The following is a 20,009-nucleotide window of genomic DNA, read 5'->3' as shown; positions in this document are numbered from 1 at the left end:
TTCCTTCTTACTTTAACCAAAAAGGCAACAAAAAAATTATCACTCAAGCAGTGTCTGAGAGCATTTAACAGTCACCTCAGTTCTGTGCGTTTCTACTGCTGTGGTAGGGAAAGGGTAGGGTACAGAATAATGTCTTCTGGAGGTCCTAGCATACTACGCCAGTCATCAGGGGTGGGGAGTTATTGCACCATCATTTAGTGTCTGCTCCAGCTGCATCACCCTTAGACTTCATGATAGAGAACGGCATGGGAGGTGAGTGCTGAGTTTCTACGTAATACAATAGCCTGTGATGAGGAGGAGCCCTTGAATCTTTGGACTTGTACTTGAGCAGCTACAGGGCACATGGTTTAGGTTTTACACCAACTTGTGAGAGTGAGAAGTGAGGAAGGACCATATGGGGAATAAACACAGAGAGAAATTATTTCTTAACAAAGTAATATTTTAACAGCCTAAGCAAATGGTTTTTGTGAAAATATTTATATGAAAAGCAATACATCATTTTGTTTTTACTTAGTCATAACTATTGTTCTGTTTTGGTGCAAACAGAAATTTACAGTAAAGGGAAATCATATAAGATACAGGATTATGTACAATTCTATGATCAGATAACAATGACTCAATTTCTCACTTTAATGGCTACATATCTATTCAAAGAAGCAAGGAACACATCAATAAAGAGAAAAATAAATACATCAGAGTTAATAAACAAGACATTTACAAGGGATATAAAGGACAAACTCATAATGTTGCAGTACAACCAACCAGTGTCTTTAGTATAAAAACTGCATATCCACAAAGCTGTCTAGTAATGCATACAATTAAAAGGCCTTGGAAAAATGATAAAAACATAGGAGTCACACACATATTTACAGCAGCACAGTCTACATAAAACTCCACTGAGAATAACCATCTAAAGGCCACAAATGGGCTGAGAGTTTTAAAGACCCTTCAGTTGCAATTGTACCTCCTGGTTTTGGAAAGCTATCCACAGAACTGCCCCAACAGGTGCAATCAGATCGAGGACTTCATACCTGGATTCTGCAAGGCCAGCTAGAATTGTTTCAAGAGGATCAAGGTGTAAGACACCTCACTGAAAGAACTTCCTTGTTGGCACAAAAGATTTACATGAATACTTTCTAAACCATTGGAATACTTGATAGGATGGGCCACCATCCCTGATTAATATCTGCAGAAATAAGGCTGGGACATTGAGATGAATGACAGAAAGCCTTCTGACGCATATTACCAATAGCAGCAGTTCTCCCTTCTTTGTTTAGCTTCACGTCAAAGTTTTCATGCTAAGATTTCAGGTTACCTTTCTTTTCAGTCTTTCCATTTTCTTTTAGACTCTTTAATGCTTCCTATCCTACAAAGCAACAAGCTAGCTTCATTCCTAAAGCATTTGCTAATAAAAAGTCATATGGTAACTATTCCTTAACTAATTTCTATCCTCTACCCTAAGGTGTTACAGGACACAGTTCTGCTGACATATAAACACCTAAGATACTTTGCAACATCATAGATTACCAACAAGGTGTTTGGCCATAAAATTTCAAAGTGTGCCTTTCTCAACTGTCAAAAGCCAACCTGGCTGAAGTCTGTTAACTTTATACTAGAATATTTAGCTAACTGACAGGCATCCTACGCTCAAGGTGAAGCTATGTGCAAGAAATGTGAATGGCATGTGAATTGAATAGGTCCTATTGCTCCCTATTCAGTGATTATACTTCAAAGGGAAAATGCATGTGTGTTATTTCATTACAAGATTTCTAATCAAGTTGGCTTGGTTCAGCAGACCAAACATAGAATGTATAATAAAGAAATCAACATAAAGATAACTAGAAGTTCCCGTTATTCCTTCTAATCAATCAGAAGGCACCTTATTTCAATTACCTACACATAAAATGCTGGGCACCTCTATTCCATAATCTCTTTTTCACCTAATTTTAATGTATATAAAATAACATCTGTAATTAAATATCTGATACCTCAATGGAGGAATACGTGCTTGTTTGTTTTTAAAATCATGATTCTCAGCACATCACTTCTAGATTAAATACATTATCTACAGAAAAAAGTCCATTTAGTCTTATAGATGCTAATGTATGTTTAAATTTAAATTATTGTAGGTTGACTTTTCCTTCCATTTAATGTGAATTAACTATTGAAAATAAACTTAGAGGTTTCAAGAACAGAAATTAAATGTACATGTATCTGGCCTTTTAATATTAGAAACCTTTTATTAGAATGCTAAAACAGAGGAAATCAGTAAAAATGATTGCTACAATTTTACCGAACGCTCTTCTCCAAGATAATTTTTGAACCATATTTAATTATTTTTAAGTATTGCTGAGAAAACTAATGTTTTCTTATTATACAATTAGGTACCAATGGGGTCCAATTGGAAACTGCCTTTGTATTTATAAAAGCCAGGGTTGAATAATTTCCTTATGCCTTCCCCTGTAGTCAAATATAGCACGGAGAAAAATAAATATTTCAACCTGAAGGAGGTGTATTATAAAGAAAAGCCAAACTATGAAACTTTTGTTACTCCAAAACTATGAACTTGAATTTACTATCCTTTGAAAACTTTGTTTCATTGATTTTAAGAGAAGGAGACTCAGTGACAAGAAGGCAGAAATAACTCAGTCTGAGCCAGTAGAGTTTCTTGGATCAGGAAGGTAGAGGTGGCCCCCTCTGAACCATGGCATTAATCAGAGGGGCAGAAACATGGCAGCAAGGGTAGGGTATAAGCACAAGTTAAGGATTTTTCCATCCATCCATGTGCTCAGATTTGAGGCTGCACTGCTGTCTGAAGAACACAATTATTGACAACTCTTAACAAACCACCATACACCAGGAGAAGACTGCTGGTTAACTATCTGGAAAGATGAAAAACAACCTCTTCTCAAGATGGACTATCAGACTAAAATCCTCCTTTGTGCAAGGCTTACAGCAGCCTTATTCAAGTATGGGAGGGAAGGGTGTTAGAATTTCCCCACCACTAAGTTCCATGCTTCGTTAGTGTAGGGAAAGGGTTATCTAAACATTATACATTCCTTTATAAAGAAGATAGAAACTTCCTGAACTTCATAAACCTTTACTCATTCTGTCTGGAACTCAGAGGCCTAAGATTGACGTTAAGCATCTTTCATATGCCTGGAATCTAATTTTATGATTTTATTCTAACACATAAATCAGGTAAGAGAGAAGATAGATCGATATTTTAAAGAAACTGGGCTCCCTGGGAATTTAGAGGAGATTGAACAGTGAGAGATTTATAAAGATATGATTCTCAAGAAGATGGAAACAAAATCAAATCTTTAACCTCCTTTCATTAATTTCTTCACAAATAACACATCATGGAAAGACAATCAGAAATGGTTTTGCAGTTGTTATTGAAGTCATTCAAGAGCCAGAGAAGCCGAGAGATGGAAACAAAACAACATAGCATTCAAGATTTTTGCACAAGACTACTTTGTACTAGCGCAAGATTTAGAGCACTTCCGGCTTTAAGAAAAAGAAAAAAAAAGAAAGGAAGAAAGAAAGAAAGGAAAAGAAAAAAAAGGACATATTACATGTTGGACAAAAATGACTTTTTAAAATCTGTTGTATAAAATCCCTACTTGCTTTTCCAAATTTCCAAAGATTACAACTTGCCATTCAAGAAGCTTGACTGACAGTCACATTCTTACAGGCTGTAGTGACTGATTCTCTAGACCTTTAAGTGAAAACGTGTGGTGGGTGGAGACCTGGCTGCTCAGTGCTCAGGATGAAGGGTGAAGGGTAGAGTATGTGCGGGTCTATGGCAGAAAAGCTGGGTAAACTAAAGGCAAGAAGTAAACAATCAAGGAGAGTTAGAGGGCTGAAATGACTTCTCAACCCTCTAGTAAGTTTCTTGGTAAATTATATCCCAGACCCTCTCAATTTTTGTTCCTAAAAATGTGTTTGTGTGCTTCTCATAGTGACAAAAAATGAAGATATAATATGGGAAAAGGAAGTGAAACAGGGTATGCTGAGAAGAGAGAGCTTTTCTTTCATTTTATGGGGCCTGCAGCCTTATCTCTAGAAGGTGCTAATGAGGGCAGTGGGTAGCTTCTCTGGATGACTCTGTAGCTCCAATAAATGAACTTGATCCCATCCTATGTGCCCAACTATATTTCTAAAAGCAGGTTGGTTTCTGTCTCTAGATTGTCACACTTGATTCTTAAACAGGCTTACAGCCAATGCATCCAATATGACTTGAGATCATCAGAGAGAGGCTTGCTGACTCAGGAAAAGTTAAGGATTTGGTTTAAACTGAAGACCCAGAGGGAAGCTGAAATATTCTTTTGGTCTGGATCCCTGGAAAGAGTGCCGTTAACCCTATGGTCCCTTCTTAGTAAGCTGGCTCTTGCGCTGCCTCAGCGAGTCCTCCGGCAGCTCCATGTCCACAGGACGGTGCTGCTCACCAGGTTTGTCAGGTTCACCCTCTTTCTCAGCCACATTGCCCTCCTTCAGGGGACCCTGGTCACTGGGATCTCCCTTCTCCTCATCCACACCACCAGCTGGGTTGTCCTCTTCCTCCTCATCCTCATCCTCATCTCCAAGGTCTTCTTTCTCTTCCTCTTCATCCCCAAGGCTATCCTTGTTTTCTTCTTCATTCGAGTCATCTTTATCCTCTTCTGCATCCTGCAGCTGTTCAACCCCCTGAGCCTCCTGTGACCTCTGATCCTGTTCTGTGGAGAGAAGAAAGAAAAACGCCCTCCAAATAAATGATTGCAACTGAGAAAGTGACCATTTTCAGCACCCTGAAGCTTTCATGTCATACAGGACAGATCCTCTGCTCCACATCCCAGCTCTATGCAGGGTTTCTCCATTCTCTCCAGACCATGTTGACTTTCCCAGATCACGCAGGCATGGATAGCAAAGGTTTCCTCAGGTTTATGTTTATTACCGTGTAGTAGGTTTAGTGACTCCACTAGTCATAGTGACTGGTTTAGAAGTACAACCCAAGCTGAGCCCAATGGGAGTCTTCCACAGGAGTTTGGGATCAGAGTCAGGAAGAAAAGCTTTCCTCTTTCTGTAGAGTTGGTTAAACTGATAAAATGTGAGTTAGGATTGCTGACAGGCATTGAATGAACCCCCTGGAAACAGAAACCTAACATCATTTAGTCTGGGCTTGAAGCCAGAATGCCCCTGGAGTTTTCAGTTATATGAGCTAATAAATTCTCATCTTTTTTCCTAAGAGGCTTTATACTGGGTTTCTGTCACATATAAGAATTTTAAGGCATATACACAGTGTCCAACTACCTATGAAAAATTTTAAGTCTCAACAGTTGCATAACCTAAAAAAAATATGAAAATCTCCAATATTTTAGTAAGAAGTCATTAGGCTGTCTCAAACTACTCAGGAATGGACTTTCAAATCCAGCGTTTTAGTCCCAGAAAGCAGCGTCATGTGGTGTATTATCAGGAAAAAATTTGGAGAGACTTCTAAGGAAATTAGGGTAGTTAATGATATATTGCAGAGACCCAACAAATGTGACTGTCCCATTTCCCATTCAAAAGAAGAAAGGCCTCCAGTTTATTAATGAAGTACCTAAAGCAAAGGGGAAATGAAATTGCCAACATCAAATATTCTCTCATTTAAAAGAAGAAATATAACCTTATTTAAATCTGGAAAGCACATTTTAAGGAGCTGTTAGTGATGACAATTAGGTTACCAAGCAAATCAAAGGGAAAACTCACAATCTGTAACAGTACAAAAGTGAATTCTAAGCCACAAAACAGTCTGAAACTCCAAAAATATTCTACCATGCGAGAATATACTTACCAGAACGTTCAGGTGAATTCCTTGGAAGTGGCACATAGAGACACTCTGATATTATTACCAGGATCTGGGGAAAGAACAACAATTTTGCAGTGAGAAGACAGGGAATTTACCAAAGGGCCTCAAAATTAGGCTTTTCTTCTATTAACTGATATTCTTAGACAAATAATTAGCAGCCTATTGAAAGCCTTCAAAAAGACAAGGTTATAAATAGAAATTTCATACTTTCAGAATGTGACATAATATAGGAAACACTATTCATTTAAAACAAGCACTGCAAAGTCAAAAGTCCACAGGGAACTCACTATAAATAGATCAATTAAACTAGAGAACGAAAACAGACACTGGCAGCCAAGTCTAAAATGGTCTCTTTAAAAACACTGTTTTTAGAAAACAAAACTACTCTGTAGGAGAACTACCTCACACTAATAGAGAGCCCTTAACTGAATGAAAGAAAATGTCTAAGTCTGGAATTCATAAGAGTACTTTAAGAATGGTCTCAGAGACAAACTGTGAGAAAAGTCTTTAGTGATCTGAACTAAACTCTAGGCAGTGGTAGATTCGCTTCACCTCTGACGCTGATGGACGCATGAGTTACTGTTGACTATAATAAACGTGCCTTTCTCCTTGATAAATGGCAAGCTCCTTAAGGAAAGAATCACAGAAGTCCATGTTCCATTACCAAGGACCAGCACGGGTCACGCTGACGAAACTGACAGCCTGTGTCCTACACGGCACTCAGCCAGGGCCTCAGGTAAGCTGAAACCAATCTTTCCAACTGACTTTTCCACTCCCTTTCCTCCACTACAGCACCACAACACAAACAGACCCAACACTGGAAGCAGCTAGTCTTTTAGAAAGCACATTTCTTCTTGCTTCTAACACTTGAACCATGATTTTTCTTTAAATAATTGGCCAGTCTTCAAAAGTAGGAAGAGTACTACATATATCAGTGTTTTTCTTAACTGATGCTCAAAAATTTTAAATAAATCAAAGTCTGAGGTTTTTGAAATTCAATTTCATAAACATCACATGAATATCCCATTTTGTGGTCAAGGCTATTACAATAAATACATTCATTTAATACTGTATTTGATATTTGGCACATTAGGCTTTAAGAACCATGTTAATATCTGAGAGGTAAAGTATAGAAAAGAGGACAAATTAGCAGTTTAATCATAAAACAATTATGGAATATGGATCTAATACAATGAACAAATCATTTTGATACTTGATATATAAAACTTTTTATCTCCTGTGTTCTTTTTATCTCATATGTTCTTCCCAATATAAGCATTCTTTGTTTTCTGTTCAACTTTAATGACTTGGTGCTTATTGTTCTCCAACCTTCATATACTTTCTGCATCTCACTGCTTCACCTATGGATCTCTTCAGCTGGGCATTTGGGGCTTTCTCTGGATGCATGTGAATCAAGAGTCTTAGATGGTGCAGTTTAGAGCAGCTGTCAGGCAGAGTATTGCTCATCTTCTCCTAACTATTAAGGCCCAGGTCCTTAGTGCCTCCTTCTTCTATAGGTATTCTTGATCATTCTCTACCCTATACCTGTCATTTACTGGAAACTTGTAGAATCTCACCTCTAATCCTGGATGGAATACAAGTGATTCATGAAATCTGTTGTCTCTAGGATCTCCAGTAAGATCAAATGGAACACCCTAAAAGCTCTTTCCTTTGAGTACTAGACCAATTCCTACTGTTCTTTTTTGGGAAATTACATGCACAGCACTCTAACCTCAGACTTACTCTACTCTGATACACTCATTTAGTTTTAACTCAGATGATATACCAAACCTTCCTTAGATCCTAATGTTCCAATGGATGTACAATTCTCCAAGTAGACTGGACAAGACAAAGAACAGCTGTTACTCTGGGCCACTCAAAGTAGCCTCAAGAGGCTTTGTCCAGCATAAGTACGCCAGTGCACCAAATAAATAACATTCTCTCCAATACACTCTAAATCCTAGAAATTAATGAAAATGCCATCATGCCATTTCAGAAAAGATAGGTACCTATGAAATTAAAGATGATAGGGCAAATTCTATGATCAATTGTAGTGAGGGCATTTTGAACAGAGATATGTTTGCTACTTTTTGGAAACACAGTAATAGACTACATTGTTAAAATTTTAGCTTCCCAATTTATCATAAAGTACTGATAGTGTATTGTACTTAATCATGTGAACAGTCAGAAATCAACTCTTCTTTCTTTAGGCCAAGTCTCAATTGTTATTTCAATATAAGTTTCCAAATAAAGCTCATGCAAGGACAAGTTTGATTCTACTTCTTAGACTTGGTCAATCTCAAAGGTAAAATTCTAAAACTCTTCTATTCTCTGACACTAGTCTTCAGGTCAAGTTCTGAAATCAGCCCAGATGCCCCTCAATATATGAATGGGTTCAGAAAATGTGGTATACATGCACAATGAAATTTTACTCATGGATTAAAAAAACAATGATACTACATCATTTGCAAAGAAATGGAAGGATCTTGAAAAAACATTAAGTGAAGTAAGTCAGGCTTAGAGACACAAAGGATGCACTTTTTTCACATAATGTGGAAGCTAATATAAACTTAAAATACATAAACATCTTGTGGTGGTAGCCAAATGTACACAAATGCACTAACCAAAATATGGTACTTGCAGTGGAGAACTAAACCATGCAATTCCTTAGAAAGGCAATTCCCCAGGTAACACACAGAGCAACCCAAACAAAGCACCAGGAAATGGAAGTGGTACTGAAAAGCGAGGAGGATGGATTAGGAGGACAGCAGAGACAAATGAAGAGAGGAAGATGGGGGAAATGCAATCTTAAGATTCATATTTTATAAGATTAAGAAAACTGAAGGCAAGGGTGGGATTGGGGGCGAATGATGAAAGATGTGACATTGTTCAAGGTACCCTGTATTCCTATACTGCTTTGTTAAATAGCAACTTCTTTGTATAACTACTTAAAGACAATATAATATATTTTTAAAAGAATCAGAACTCTAAGTTGAGAAGAGTTGTTACTGGTCTTCCAAAAGGTTCACACTCAAACTACATTCCTAATGGCTCCATCTTTTTCACTCAGGATTGTATACTAAACCCCCTACAAGAGCTTTACACTACCCTAAAATACACAGCTAGAAAAATTTAGTACTAAGCAGCAAATGGATAAGCACGGACCATGGCATCCTATGTCCAACATCAAATCCACTGAAACCAGTGTAACAGAGCCTCATCAACTAGCAAGAAAATCAATGAAACAGAAGAGGATATACCTGGGTCCTCACACATGACTTACATCAGAAACTAAGTGTCATTCACACCTCTGAAATTAATATCAGCAGCCAAACATGAAAGACATGGTGAATATCATGGAAAAATAAAAATAAGTCTCTTGGCTCTTTGGAGTTATTCATCACTTGTTGAACAAGGTGAGACTTATCAAGTCAATGCTAATCAGTCACGCTCAATAAAAAGCAACAAAACCAAAAACCCCACTTGCTGGAGAGACAAATTTCATTACAAAATGAAAATCATCTCATCTAAAACTTTATTCTCTTATATAAAAATTTGTAATCATTAATTATGATCACCATAATACTACATAGCGATTAGGAATGGTGAAATATTGTTATTCGCAGGGAAATGGTCAGAACTCGAACAAATAATGTTGAGCGAGACAAGCCTACAACACAGAAAACAAAGGGGCATGATCTCCCTGATATATGACTGTTAACAAAGGGAGACGGAGAGACAGTAGAGACCAAGTCTGGGAAACCAAAAACTGCTTGTCAAATAGTATTCCTCACAGGATTGGGGCAGTGACCCAACAGTATGTAACTAAAACCAAACAATTACTCAACATATAAAGGTCAAAAATTGACCTCTCAGGGGAATACAATAGCTCAAAAGCTAGGTATGTACGTTCATATAAGACTACTGTCGACATATGGTCTAATATGGACATTACATTTAAAGCCCTAGGCGAACTTTCTTGGGTGTGGCCACATGGCTACTGTATATGTTCGCGATACATTGTATATTGTATATATGTCTACTTGACCTAGAGAAGAGATAGAAAAACAGGACGTAAGATATCACAAGAAATGTACACTCTGCCCTACTATGTAACTGTACCCTTTTTGCACAACACCTTGTCAAAAAAATTGTGTTCAATTAATAAACAAATAAATTTAAAATAAAAAAATTATGATCACCATAGAGTGCTTAGGAACTACTAATTAATATTTAATGCAAATATTTTAAAGAATTTATTGTAGATGAATTTAGCACATAATCAAATTGACCAGGTATAATTTAAAAGGTAAAATATTATTTATCACAAAGAGTGAAACATGCCAAACATTTCTCATCTGAAATACCTAAAAAATAAAAATAAAAGACAAACAAAAAATAAAGATACCTAAAAAATAAAAGATATGGACAATCCTGGTTTTCATGTCCAAAGAAGACATAGTGACTTGCTTTGAATCATATTTATTTCCATGATAATGACTCTCTTCTTTAATAAACATTATCTTACAAAATTCACCTCTAGAATATTAGATGGTATATATGCAACCAGTTAAGATTGGAGGTTCCCTTGGAGCATATAAACAAGAAAAAAAGCCATCCCATGTCCAGAGTAGTTATAGCGTTCTAAACAAGTAGGCAATGTGTGAAATCACAGATGATTTGGTTGGTTTAAAAACTGTTTATCAACTCAATTTAAGCCTCTATTTATTCTTCAACACTGTCATATTCTGAGTAGCAAGGTAATAACATAGTGCATTTTCCATTACATTGCACATCACCATCAAAAGCAGTGTCAAATAAGCAAATACTGTTTAACTACTTAGATTGCATATAAAAGAATATTATGTGTTTCTTCTGAACAGCTGCCTTTTAATTTTATAATAAATGTGTTTTGCTTTGTAGAAAAATAATTGGTATTATCTCTTACCAGACCCATGAAAAGACCAAACACCAAAGTGGCAATGACGAAAAAGACATAAGAACACCAAGCAGGAACTCCCAGGGTCACTGTGAAATAGTTGTGAAGATGCTGTAAGAAAAAAAAATGTATTCAAAGACCAAAATATTTGAATTCCCTTCTCTAGTTATAACTGCAGTCTATAAATTATCTCTATAGGTTACCACCAAAGTTTATATAATCAAATGATTCTTAATGAACAGGTCAAATTTTACAGCATTGGTAAATGGAAAGTAGTAATCAAAGTCCTAAATAATAGAGTTATGCTTCCTTAAGAGCTCAGGATCTGAAGATAAAGAACTCTAGTAAAACTGCTTTCTAGGACTTTTCCCATCAGATTTTTGTTGTTATTGTTTTGTTTTTTGTCTCTCTCATGTAATAATTAAATATGTCACAAAGTTTAATTATAATGACATCAATTAAAAAAGAAACTTCTTAGGTATGCTTTTAGCAATTTTTTTGGTAAAGATAACACAAACTATGTAAAATATACCATACCTTTTTTCATCAAACTTATTACTTCACCCCTAATCATCCTTACTAGTACTTTACTAAATTTTTATATCATCTGAGACGCAATATTAGACAGAGAAAACTGATGTGTATGTACATATATTCACTGCACTCTGGTTCTAAGACTTCCTAGTATTTTAAGACACTGCCTTATTTTAATAAGCTCTACTTAAATTTTCTTGTATCGACTTATTCTTTTAAGGGATTTGAGCATAAAGAAATTCTGCCATCTTGTGGTCTTTGAGCTCATTTTTTACCAAAGATATTAATCATATTAATTTTTAATAAATTGAGAATTAAAGCTTCATTTATTTGACTTCTCAATGGCTTATAACCTATTATATTTGCAGATGTAGCATTATGTATCCGAAGTAATAACTGATTAAGACAAACCTATTTCAATATTACACTTGTACTTGTTTCTTGAAGTGCCAGTTTCTACTTGTACAAAAACTGATCCTTGTTCAGTATCACTGTTGTCCTTACAAAGAACTATCCTATGTTTCCTGAAACTATACCACATGTATCTTGACTAAGTTAAAACTATATTTTGACTACATACAGATAAATGTGAAGCCTGTTCTTATCAGTACACAGACTGACTTAAGGAACAGAGCAAAGCCAAGCTCAGTTAGGAGGCAACGATTTCTGTCCACAGAAAGGCCAACACTCTGTCTAGAAGCCTGATGGAATGAAAGACCACCCTAGTATACTCAGTGAACCCAGTATACTCAGCTAGCATTGTGTGGTTGCGCTCAAAGCAGTACTGGCCCAGTAGGGCACAGCTCACTTATATCACAGGATGTTTCTCTTTGGAGTTCAATGACCAGACCTTGATCTCTTTCACTCACTGATCAAAGTAACCAGAATATCTTCCCCATGTGACAGCAGTGAGGGGGAGTCCTTGGCAGTGGCCAAGTTCATACTGCCTTCAATGCTACCTCTCAATACTTCTGTAAAGCATGACTTTGTAGCATCTGTGGATCTAGAAACATGCACACCAGGTGAAGAACAATAGCTTGTGTTTCTTTATAACACAAGAACAATGCCTCTAGCCCAGCACTGAGGCCAACATGACGAGAGATAAGAAGGCAAAGATGAGAATTTCTGTCCATATCTTTACCAACAGACAAAATTGCAAACTGAAGTTCCCTAATCCTGACTCTACCCAGTGACAACAGTGGTGCTTCCTCAAAGTCAGTCTTCTGTGCTTCACACTCCTGGCATTTCCTCACCTTGTATCATCCTCTAGAGGGCTAACATCTTTCATTAAGTTACTTTTAAAAAAGTTGTTTGCAGGTGTTGTTTTGAGATATGAGTTCTTGCTATATGGCCCAGAGTGTCCTCAAGCTCATTTACGTAGCTCAGGCTAGCGTTAAACAGGCTATCCACCTGTTATCAGCCAAATGTAAATGAAACAAAATCCTCAAATGCACAACACATGGTCATCTCAATATCAGGTAATCCTAGGCTCCAGAAGATCAGCCTTTAATGAGCTTCGTTCCTAAAGTAGAAACTCAAGGGGGTTAAGGAGTCATTAGTTCAGGATAACCTGATCATCTATATTTTGCTATGGTTTGCACTTTTCCCTTTTCATGATAGAAAAATTAGAAATCATAGAAAAAATGTTTTAATAAATAAGCCATAATTTTAGTATCAAAGAAAATTATTGTTGATATCTGCTTTACTTATCTTGTTTTGTATCATATATATGTATATTATGTATATAAAACTTTTCTCCCAATTAATAACTTCCATATTTCTTCTTGGAAGTACTTTCACATCTACAGCTATATTTGCAAAGGAGTTCTGCTGAGGAAAGACTGACTTCTACCTGTACATGGATTCACAGAATACATTGTGGATAGGCATAAATGATTCTGACATACTAGCCCTGCCCCTCTCCTTTCCTCCTTCCACATTTTTCAGATAAAGTCTTCCTTGGGTTCTAGCTAAGCCATGCTCTCACTTTGTCTTTTTTTCACTTACCATTTGCATTGTTTCTTTTGTGCACCACAAGTTATATATGATCTAGACCTGAGTTAAGAACAGACTACGAGTAAGGCACTGGTGGCTCATACCCACCATCCTAGTTACTCAGGAAGCTGAGATCTGAGGATTGCAGTTCAAAGCCAGCCAAGGCAAGAAAGTCCATGAGACTCTGTCTCCAATCAACAAGCAAAAAGCCAGAAGTGGAGTTGTGGCTCAAGTGGTAGAATGCTAGTCTTGAGCAAACAATGCTCAGAGACATCTGCCCAGGCCCTGAGTTCAAGCTCCAATACTGGAACACACACACACACACACACACACACACACACACACACACGAGACAGACTATGTCCCCATCAGTATCTATTACATCCTTTAATGTTAAGATTCCTAGGCAAAAGGAAGAAGCAGCTAAAAGAGCTAACCAAGCAGGCAGGGTACTCAGTGAGGACTGGCTGATTAGGTCAAGGCAGTAAGGCAAGAATTGGACTTCCCATGCTTAATGAAAGTCGTGGAATGGGTCTTACAAGGCCAGAATAGGATAAGGACCACATTCTAGAATGCACCAATGGTGTGTCATTCCTGGTAATAGTCTTGGAAGGCAAAATTATCTCTAATCTATCAACACCATGAGCAACAACCATCTAAGCTTTCCTTAATCCACAAATCAATTTTTTCTCTTAATCTAAATTTACTACAGTTTCTGTGCTAAGACCTTGCAGCCAACGCTGTATGATGTCCATTTTATTATTCTGTTAAATTAGATGGTACAATGCATCAAGGTTCAGAGAGCCATTAGACTGCACAGATTTGCCAACTTAATGTCAACGTACTATAGATGGCACAATCCCTTACTTCCAACTTCCAGCTTTCAGTTCATAATCCTTAGTTCTTAATTAAACAAACTGATCACCTAGTGTTAATTAAATAAGACAAGGAAGCCATATGAAACAAACTATCTGCAGAGATGGAAAATACAAGTTATTTTTTAGTGTACATATCTAATCTCACATGGCAAGATAAATAATTAAGTAACTGAGATACAAAATGATCAGAAATTTTCCTTGACATATCCATTATGTGGGAAACAAAGTCTTCATGACCTCTTTGAATATTAAGTTCCAAACATGACAATATGATCCATAACCATTGCTTAGAAAAGACATACATAGGAATTCACTAATTTTTTTATGTTTGAGCTATATTAACTTTCAGGATAATTTTGCTAAATTATTGAATTTAGCTCCCTCTACTGATAAGGAGAACAAATCAAGGCACATAATCAAGATTATATAAGGCTTGATGCATTGGCTCAAGCCTGTTAATCCTAGCTACTTAACAGATGGACATCTAGAAGGTTGAAGTCTGAGGCCAGCCCAGGCCAAAAGTTCACCAGATTCTGTCTTACTCAATGATTGGGCATGGTGGTGAGCATCTGTTACCCTAGTTACCGAGAAAGTACAAAGAGGATCACAGTCCAATGCTGACCCAAGCATAAAGTCAAAATTCAAAAATAAACCATCATGGAAACATTTTTCAGAGTGGTTCAAGTGATAGAGTACTTGCTTAGCAAGCACGAAGTCTTAAGCTCAAACCCCAAAGATAAGGGGAAAAAAAACATTCCAAAAGCAAAAAACAACAACAAAAGACCAGGGATATAGATGAAAAAGGACATATTTAAAATAAATATTATTTCTATATATCAACCTGAAAAACAAGGTAATGCTCTACAAATTGGCTAAATGAAATTATACAAGCAGAAAGAGTAGATATCTACAAAGTTTGTTTTGCTTCAGTGGTATTAGCTACTCTTTTACTCTTAAAACTACTTATTATCTTTTAAAACTTCTCTGCAAATATAATAGTTATTTAAGATTACTTACCCAAATCTTGCCAGAGATGCTAAAAAGACCAGCCATTCCAGACATACTAAGGAAAAAGAAAAAGAAGATCATGCATACTATGGAGAAAATAGAAGACAGAACTTAGGTCCAGGGATTTCCCTCCTCGGATCTCGCTACTGCTCTCTCTCTCTTTTTTTTTTTTTTTTTGCCAGTCCTGGGCCTTGGACTCATGGCCTGAACACTGTCCCTGGCTTCTTTTTGCTCAAGGCTAGCACTCTACAACGTGAGCCACAGTGCCACTTCTGGCTATTTCCTATATATGTGGTGCTGGGGAATCGAACCCAGGGCTTCATGTATTCGAAGCAAGCACTCTTGCCAGTAGGCCATATTCCCAGCCCTCTTGCTACTTCTTGATATCTACTGTTCTCTCCTGGATTCATTTCTGCTTTTACAGAGTTAGATTCCATGGTAATGATTTGAATCACTTTGCTGCAAGCACATTTCAATTAATCTCTCCTCTCTCCTTTCATTGCATTCCTAGCAAAAGTCTGAACACTAAACAGCTGAATATCTCTGGGGAACCCATATGCAAAACTCTGACTCCCAAATCTAAGCGAATGTTCAATACTGCCTGGTCCTACTGTATTTTTCAGGCTCTGACCTAATAGCTCATTCCTTCGTTCTCACTTTAAACTTTATACATCTCTGCTCCCCAAGCAATGGAAGCTCATATGTCACAGTGAAATCAGAAGCCATGATGTAATCTCTGTTATCATTCCACTACCAAATCTGAGCCTGGTATATACCTGTACTCCCCCTTCTCTTGTTTCCCTAGGAAACTCTATCTGTCCTGTTACAGTTCAATTCCTCCATTTGTATCATAGTCCTGATCCCTTTTGTCTGATTGATTTGACTCTGTCATTGCTTTTCCTTGCACTAGCCATATCTGTTTCTTTCAACTAGATCAGTTTTCCTATGCATGCAAATATGTTATACTCACAGCCATCTTTTAAAAACAGCAATCTTACACTTAATATGGGTCCTACAGCCTCCTGTACTATTTTTTTCCCAAGATTAGTTTCACTTGCAGTATCTCTCTGCTTTATCTGTAACCCACTAGAATATGGCTCAGTCCTCACCACTGCACACCAGGACGTGTCAAGGCTATGAAGATCTCACCTTTGTTTCACTCTATGTCCTTGTCACAGATCTGAACTTGATCTTCCTTTATCTCCTGGAAACAAGTGATACAATGACTGCTACTTTCCTCTTGTGTATCTTTTACTGCCCTCTGAAAAATGACACATCAATCTTTTCTCTTCTGCTAACTTATTCTCTACTCAATTTCTTAATGGGAGGGTGGCTCATGAATCCATCTAAAACACGGCCCTCACTTTTTCTCTCTTTCTAGGTGTTCCCTTCCACTCCAAGGCATTAGAGACCATCTAAATGATTAATGTCTTCCTGACTTCTCCCAGGAGACTCATCTCCATGTACCGAACTCAACAGCTCTAAAAGTGTGCACTTCAAAAGTGACCAGTCTAACACCAGAACCTTTGGTTTTCTCTGACAAGTTGGTAACAAAGATCCACCAAGTATTGAAACATGAAACCAGGAAATGGAACTTCAGATTTTTTTGGCCTTCCTCCTCTCTACCTTGGCCAAGTTGGTCTTCAAACATACTTTAAATGCATTCATCTCTCCATCTCTCTACTGCTACCCTTCTACAAACTATCATCTCAAAGCTAGACACCATGAAAGCCCACTAACTGTTCCATCCTTGATCTTGCCAATCTCCTGTTTCTCTTCACTCATATTGGTAACTTTCAAGTACCCCCATGTAGCCATAGGCCCTAAGGTCTGGCTTCAGCTGACATCTCTTATTCAAGTTTATGCTACTGTTTTCACATTCACTATATTATACTCTGATTGCTTTTTCCCAAACTAGGGTGACTCTTTACCTCTTATATTTCATATTTTACTTCTAATCTTCCCCTCAGAGAAGCCTTTCCTAACCTTTTCATCTAAAGTAGCCCAAGACTCCTGGTTTTCTTAATAAAGCACGTGTTGTTGTTTTTGAAGTGCTGCCAAGATAAGGATTTTTTGAAACTTCAGCTACTTTGTTGTCTGTCTTAATCACTTTTAATCTACCTGGAAGGAGTAGGGGTAACTATTTCTGTTTATTCACTGATGAATCTAGAATATTTGTTTAAAAAACATTGGTGTTTAGTAACTTACACAATTAAATGCCAGAGGTAATTTGCTTTTAGAGTAAGCTTTATGTCTCCTGAATATTAACTGATACTACTAGATGATTTATTGCCAAATTATTGTATTGTTTCTTTTTGTGTTAATAATTTATTATACCTATCTACACTTAACAATTAATTAAAAATATTCCATTCAAAATTAAAACTGTGAAGTAGGTATTACAGTTTAGCTTGATCTACCTCACCAAGTATGACACAGTTTACCACTGATTGCCACAATTTCCACCAGCAGTACACTGCCAGGTAGCCAATTATTCCATAGGTTTCATTTTCCACATAAGATAGAAGAAGAATTCTTTCATAATCTAGAAGAAAGTTTATCTCATTTTATCCACAGCTTAAAAGGAAGAAATAGTGGCAATTTGTATTCAATACCATGTTGTATAGAAGCAAAAAGTTTAGCATGGCTTATTGCAAAAGCTAGAAGAGATGTTTTCTGGGACTCTCATAGATCTGGCTACCAAATTTCCAGTAAACTACAGTGACTTGAGACACACACAGTCACATGGCCAGAAACATTAGATGGGCCCGTCAAGGGCATGTGGGATCTGGATAGCCAGAAGAGAATATAAAGACCAATGTAGGCTTCTAAGTTCATAGGCTAATGTGATACCTATTGTTTTATTGATTACGCCTTATCACTAAAACATTAACATTTACGTTAGAGAAGCTGGGGATTTCCAACCAGTCAGAGGCTCAACTGATTGCCATTTCTTCTCTAAGATGTAATTCTGTAGGTCTTCAAAGATTCCTGGGCCACGGTAACGTCGAAATATCCCATCCTTTGCACTATAGATTATAAAAACAAGTAGAAAGTGAACAAATCAAAATATCAAATGAAAGACAGTAAAAATAAAAATGATTATTGGTCATAAATGTGAATTTTAGAGAGACATTTATATTGGCTCAAATGAAGAAGAGAATATAATTGGTCATAAATCAAAAGGCATACGCTTTAATCTATTCCAAATGAGAATTCCCAAAACTGAATGCATTACAAGTTCTATTTTATTACTGTACAATTTGTAACTATTACCAAAGTACTGGACAGTGTTCATCTGGCGAGAGTACATCATTTGTTTTTACCAATTATTTTGATTTTTTCTCACAATAGCAAAGTAGCTATAGCTATCAGTTAAAAAAACATATACCTATATTTCAAAATATATCATTCAAATCCCTCCTTTCAAAACCATCAACATCGACAAAAATAAAATGCTTAATCTCACATCTATCTTTAGCCTTTCCTCTCATCTTCTTACTGTCAACCTTCCAAGAGACAGAATCTACATTAGCTATTTTCTTCCCTTCATTACTCACACATTATGCAGCAAGACTGAGGATTCTGTGCTCACAATTCCATTGAACCTGCTCAGACTGATGGTCTCTGGTGACTCCTAACTGCTATATCATGGGAGTACTTTTTTTTGCCACTTTTCTTATACCTGCCATTGGCATTGTCCACTACCACTCCTTCCTTTCTACTTCAACTTCTTGTTTTTTCTAGTTCCAGGGATAGGTCTTATGCTTGTTACGCAAGACCACAATGGCCATTAGAAGCTCTCTGGGTTTCGTCTTATTACTCTGATCATTCCTTGACAGATACTAGAATGTTGGTTATCCCCTTCTTTACTTGTTTCTCCTCCCATCACATGTGCTCTTTGTGTACCTAGTTCCAATTTTTCTCCCGGGGTTCTAGATCCTGACATCAAAGTGCCACTTAAACTTCCCCATTTGGAATAAACACTCTATACTCTCTTTGTCATTCTGGTCTCTACTTTCAAAATCTCATCTAATTTTATGTATTCCCTTATCTTGTAGGCTAGCAGAAGCATTTATTAGTTATTAATGGCCTTTGGTAATCATTGTATACTCTTCCCTCTTGTGGGTAAATAATCCTAATCACCAAATCCTAATAATCCTACCTCTTAACCATCTCTGAAACCAATTCTCTTTCCCCTGACACTGAGTGTTTCTACCTTCCTCATCCAGCATGATCCAACTGCATCTTGTGTGCCAGCCACATGGATATAGGTTCTCAGAAGGTGTAGCATGTTGTTCTGAGCATGTATATGCTTCTCCTGTATCTAGAAAAAAGTTTCCCATTTTGTTTGACTAGCTTATAAGAATCATCTCTTGCCAGGTGCTAGTGACTCATGCCTGTAATCCTAGCTACTCAGGAGGCTGAGATATGAGGATAATGGTTGAAAGCCAGCCTGGGCAAGAAAGCCCAGGAAAGTCTATGAGACTCTCATCTCCAATTAGCCACCAGTAAAACCAGAAGTGGCAGTATGGCTCATGTGGCAGAGCTTTAGCCTTGAACTGCATGAAGAGGTCAGGGACAGCACCCAGGCCCAGAGTTCAAGCCCTACCATGACAAAAAAATAAAATAAAATAAAGAATCATCTCTTCTTCTACATTATAGAAAAACATACTGAGTCCTACTTTTTCCTTGCCTGAAATTATATCCCCTTTTTCTATACCACTTCAGGCATTCTTCTAACAGCAGTCATTCAGGGCAGTGCAGTCTGTCTCTCCTCAAATATTATCCTAAAGGAGTGTTAGTCGTGGAAAACATCTCAGAA

The 20,009-nt window shown here is 37.1% G+C and overlaps 1 protein-coding gene across 1 annotated transcript in view; it reads right to left on the bottom strand.

The window, feature by feature from the left end:
* Positions 1-460: 460 nt before the first annotated feature.
* The window catches only part of Tmx4 (thioredoxin related transmembrane protein 4), a 39,296-nt gene continuing 19,747 nt past the window's right edge, over positions 461-20,009 (bottom strand). Inside the window, exons 4-8 of the mRNA XM_048348816.1 lie at positions 18,085-18,213; positions 15,194-15,239; positions 10,779-10,880; positions 5,816-5,879; positions 461-4,718 (exon numbers count right to left, since the gene is read on the bottom strand). Coding sequence (XP_048204773.1) covers positions 4,366-4,718; positions 5,816-5,879; positions 10,779-10,880; positions 15,194-15,239; positions 18,085-18,213 — 694 coding nt within the window. The 3' untranslated portion in view covers positions 461-4,365. The remainder of the gene's footprint in view (positions 4,719-5,815; positions 5,880-10,778; positions 10,881-15,193; positions 15,240-18,084; positions 18,214-20,009) is intronic.

Source organism: Perognathus longimembris, chromosome 6 (genome assembly GCF_023159225.1).
Source record: "Perognathus longimembris pacificus isolate PPM17 chromosome 6, ASM2315922v1, whole genome shotgun sequence".
NCBI classification, from domain to species: Eukaryota; Metazoa; Chordata; class Mammalia; order Rodentia; family Heteromyidae; genus Perognathus; species Perognathus longimembris.
Note: the sequence above shows the minus strand (reverse complement) of the source record. Positions and strands in the feature narration are given on the sequence as shown.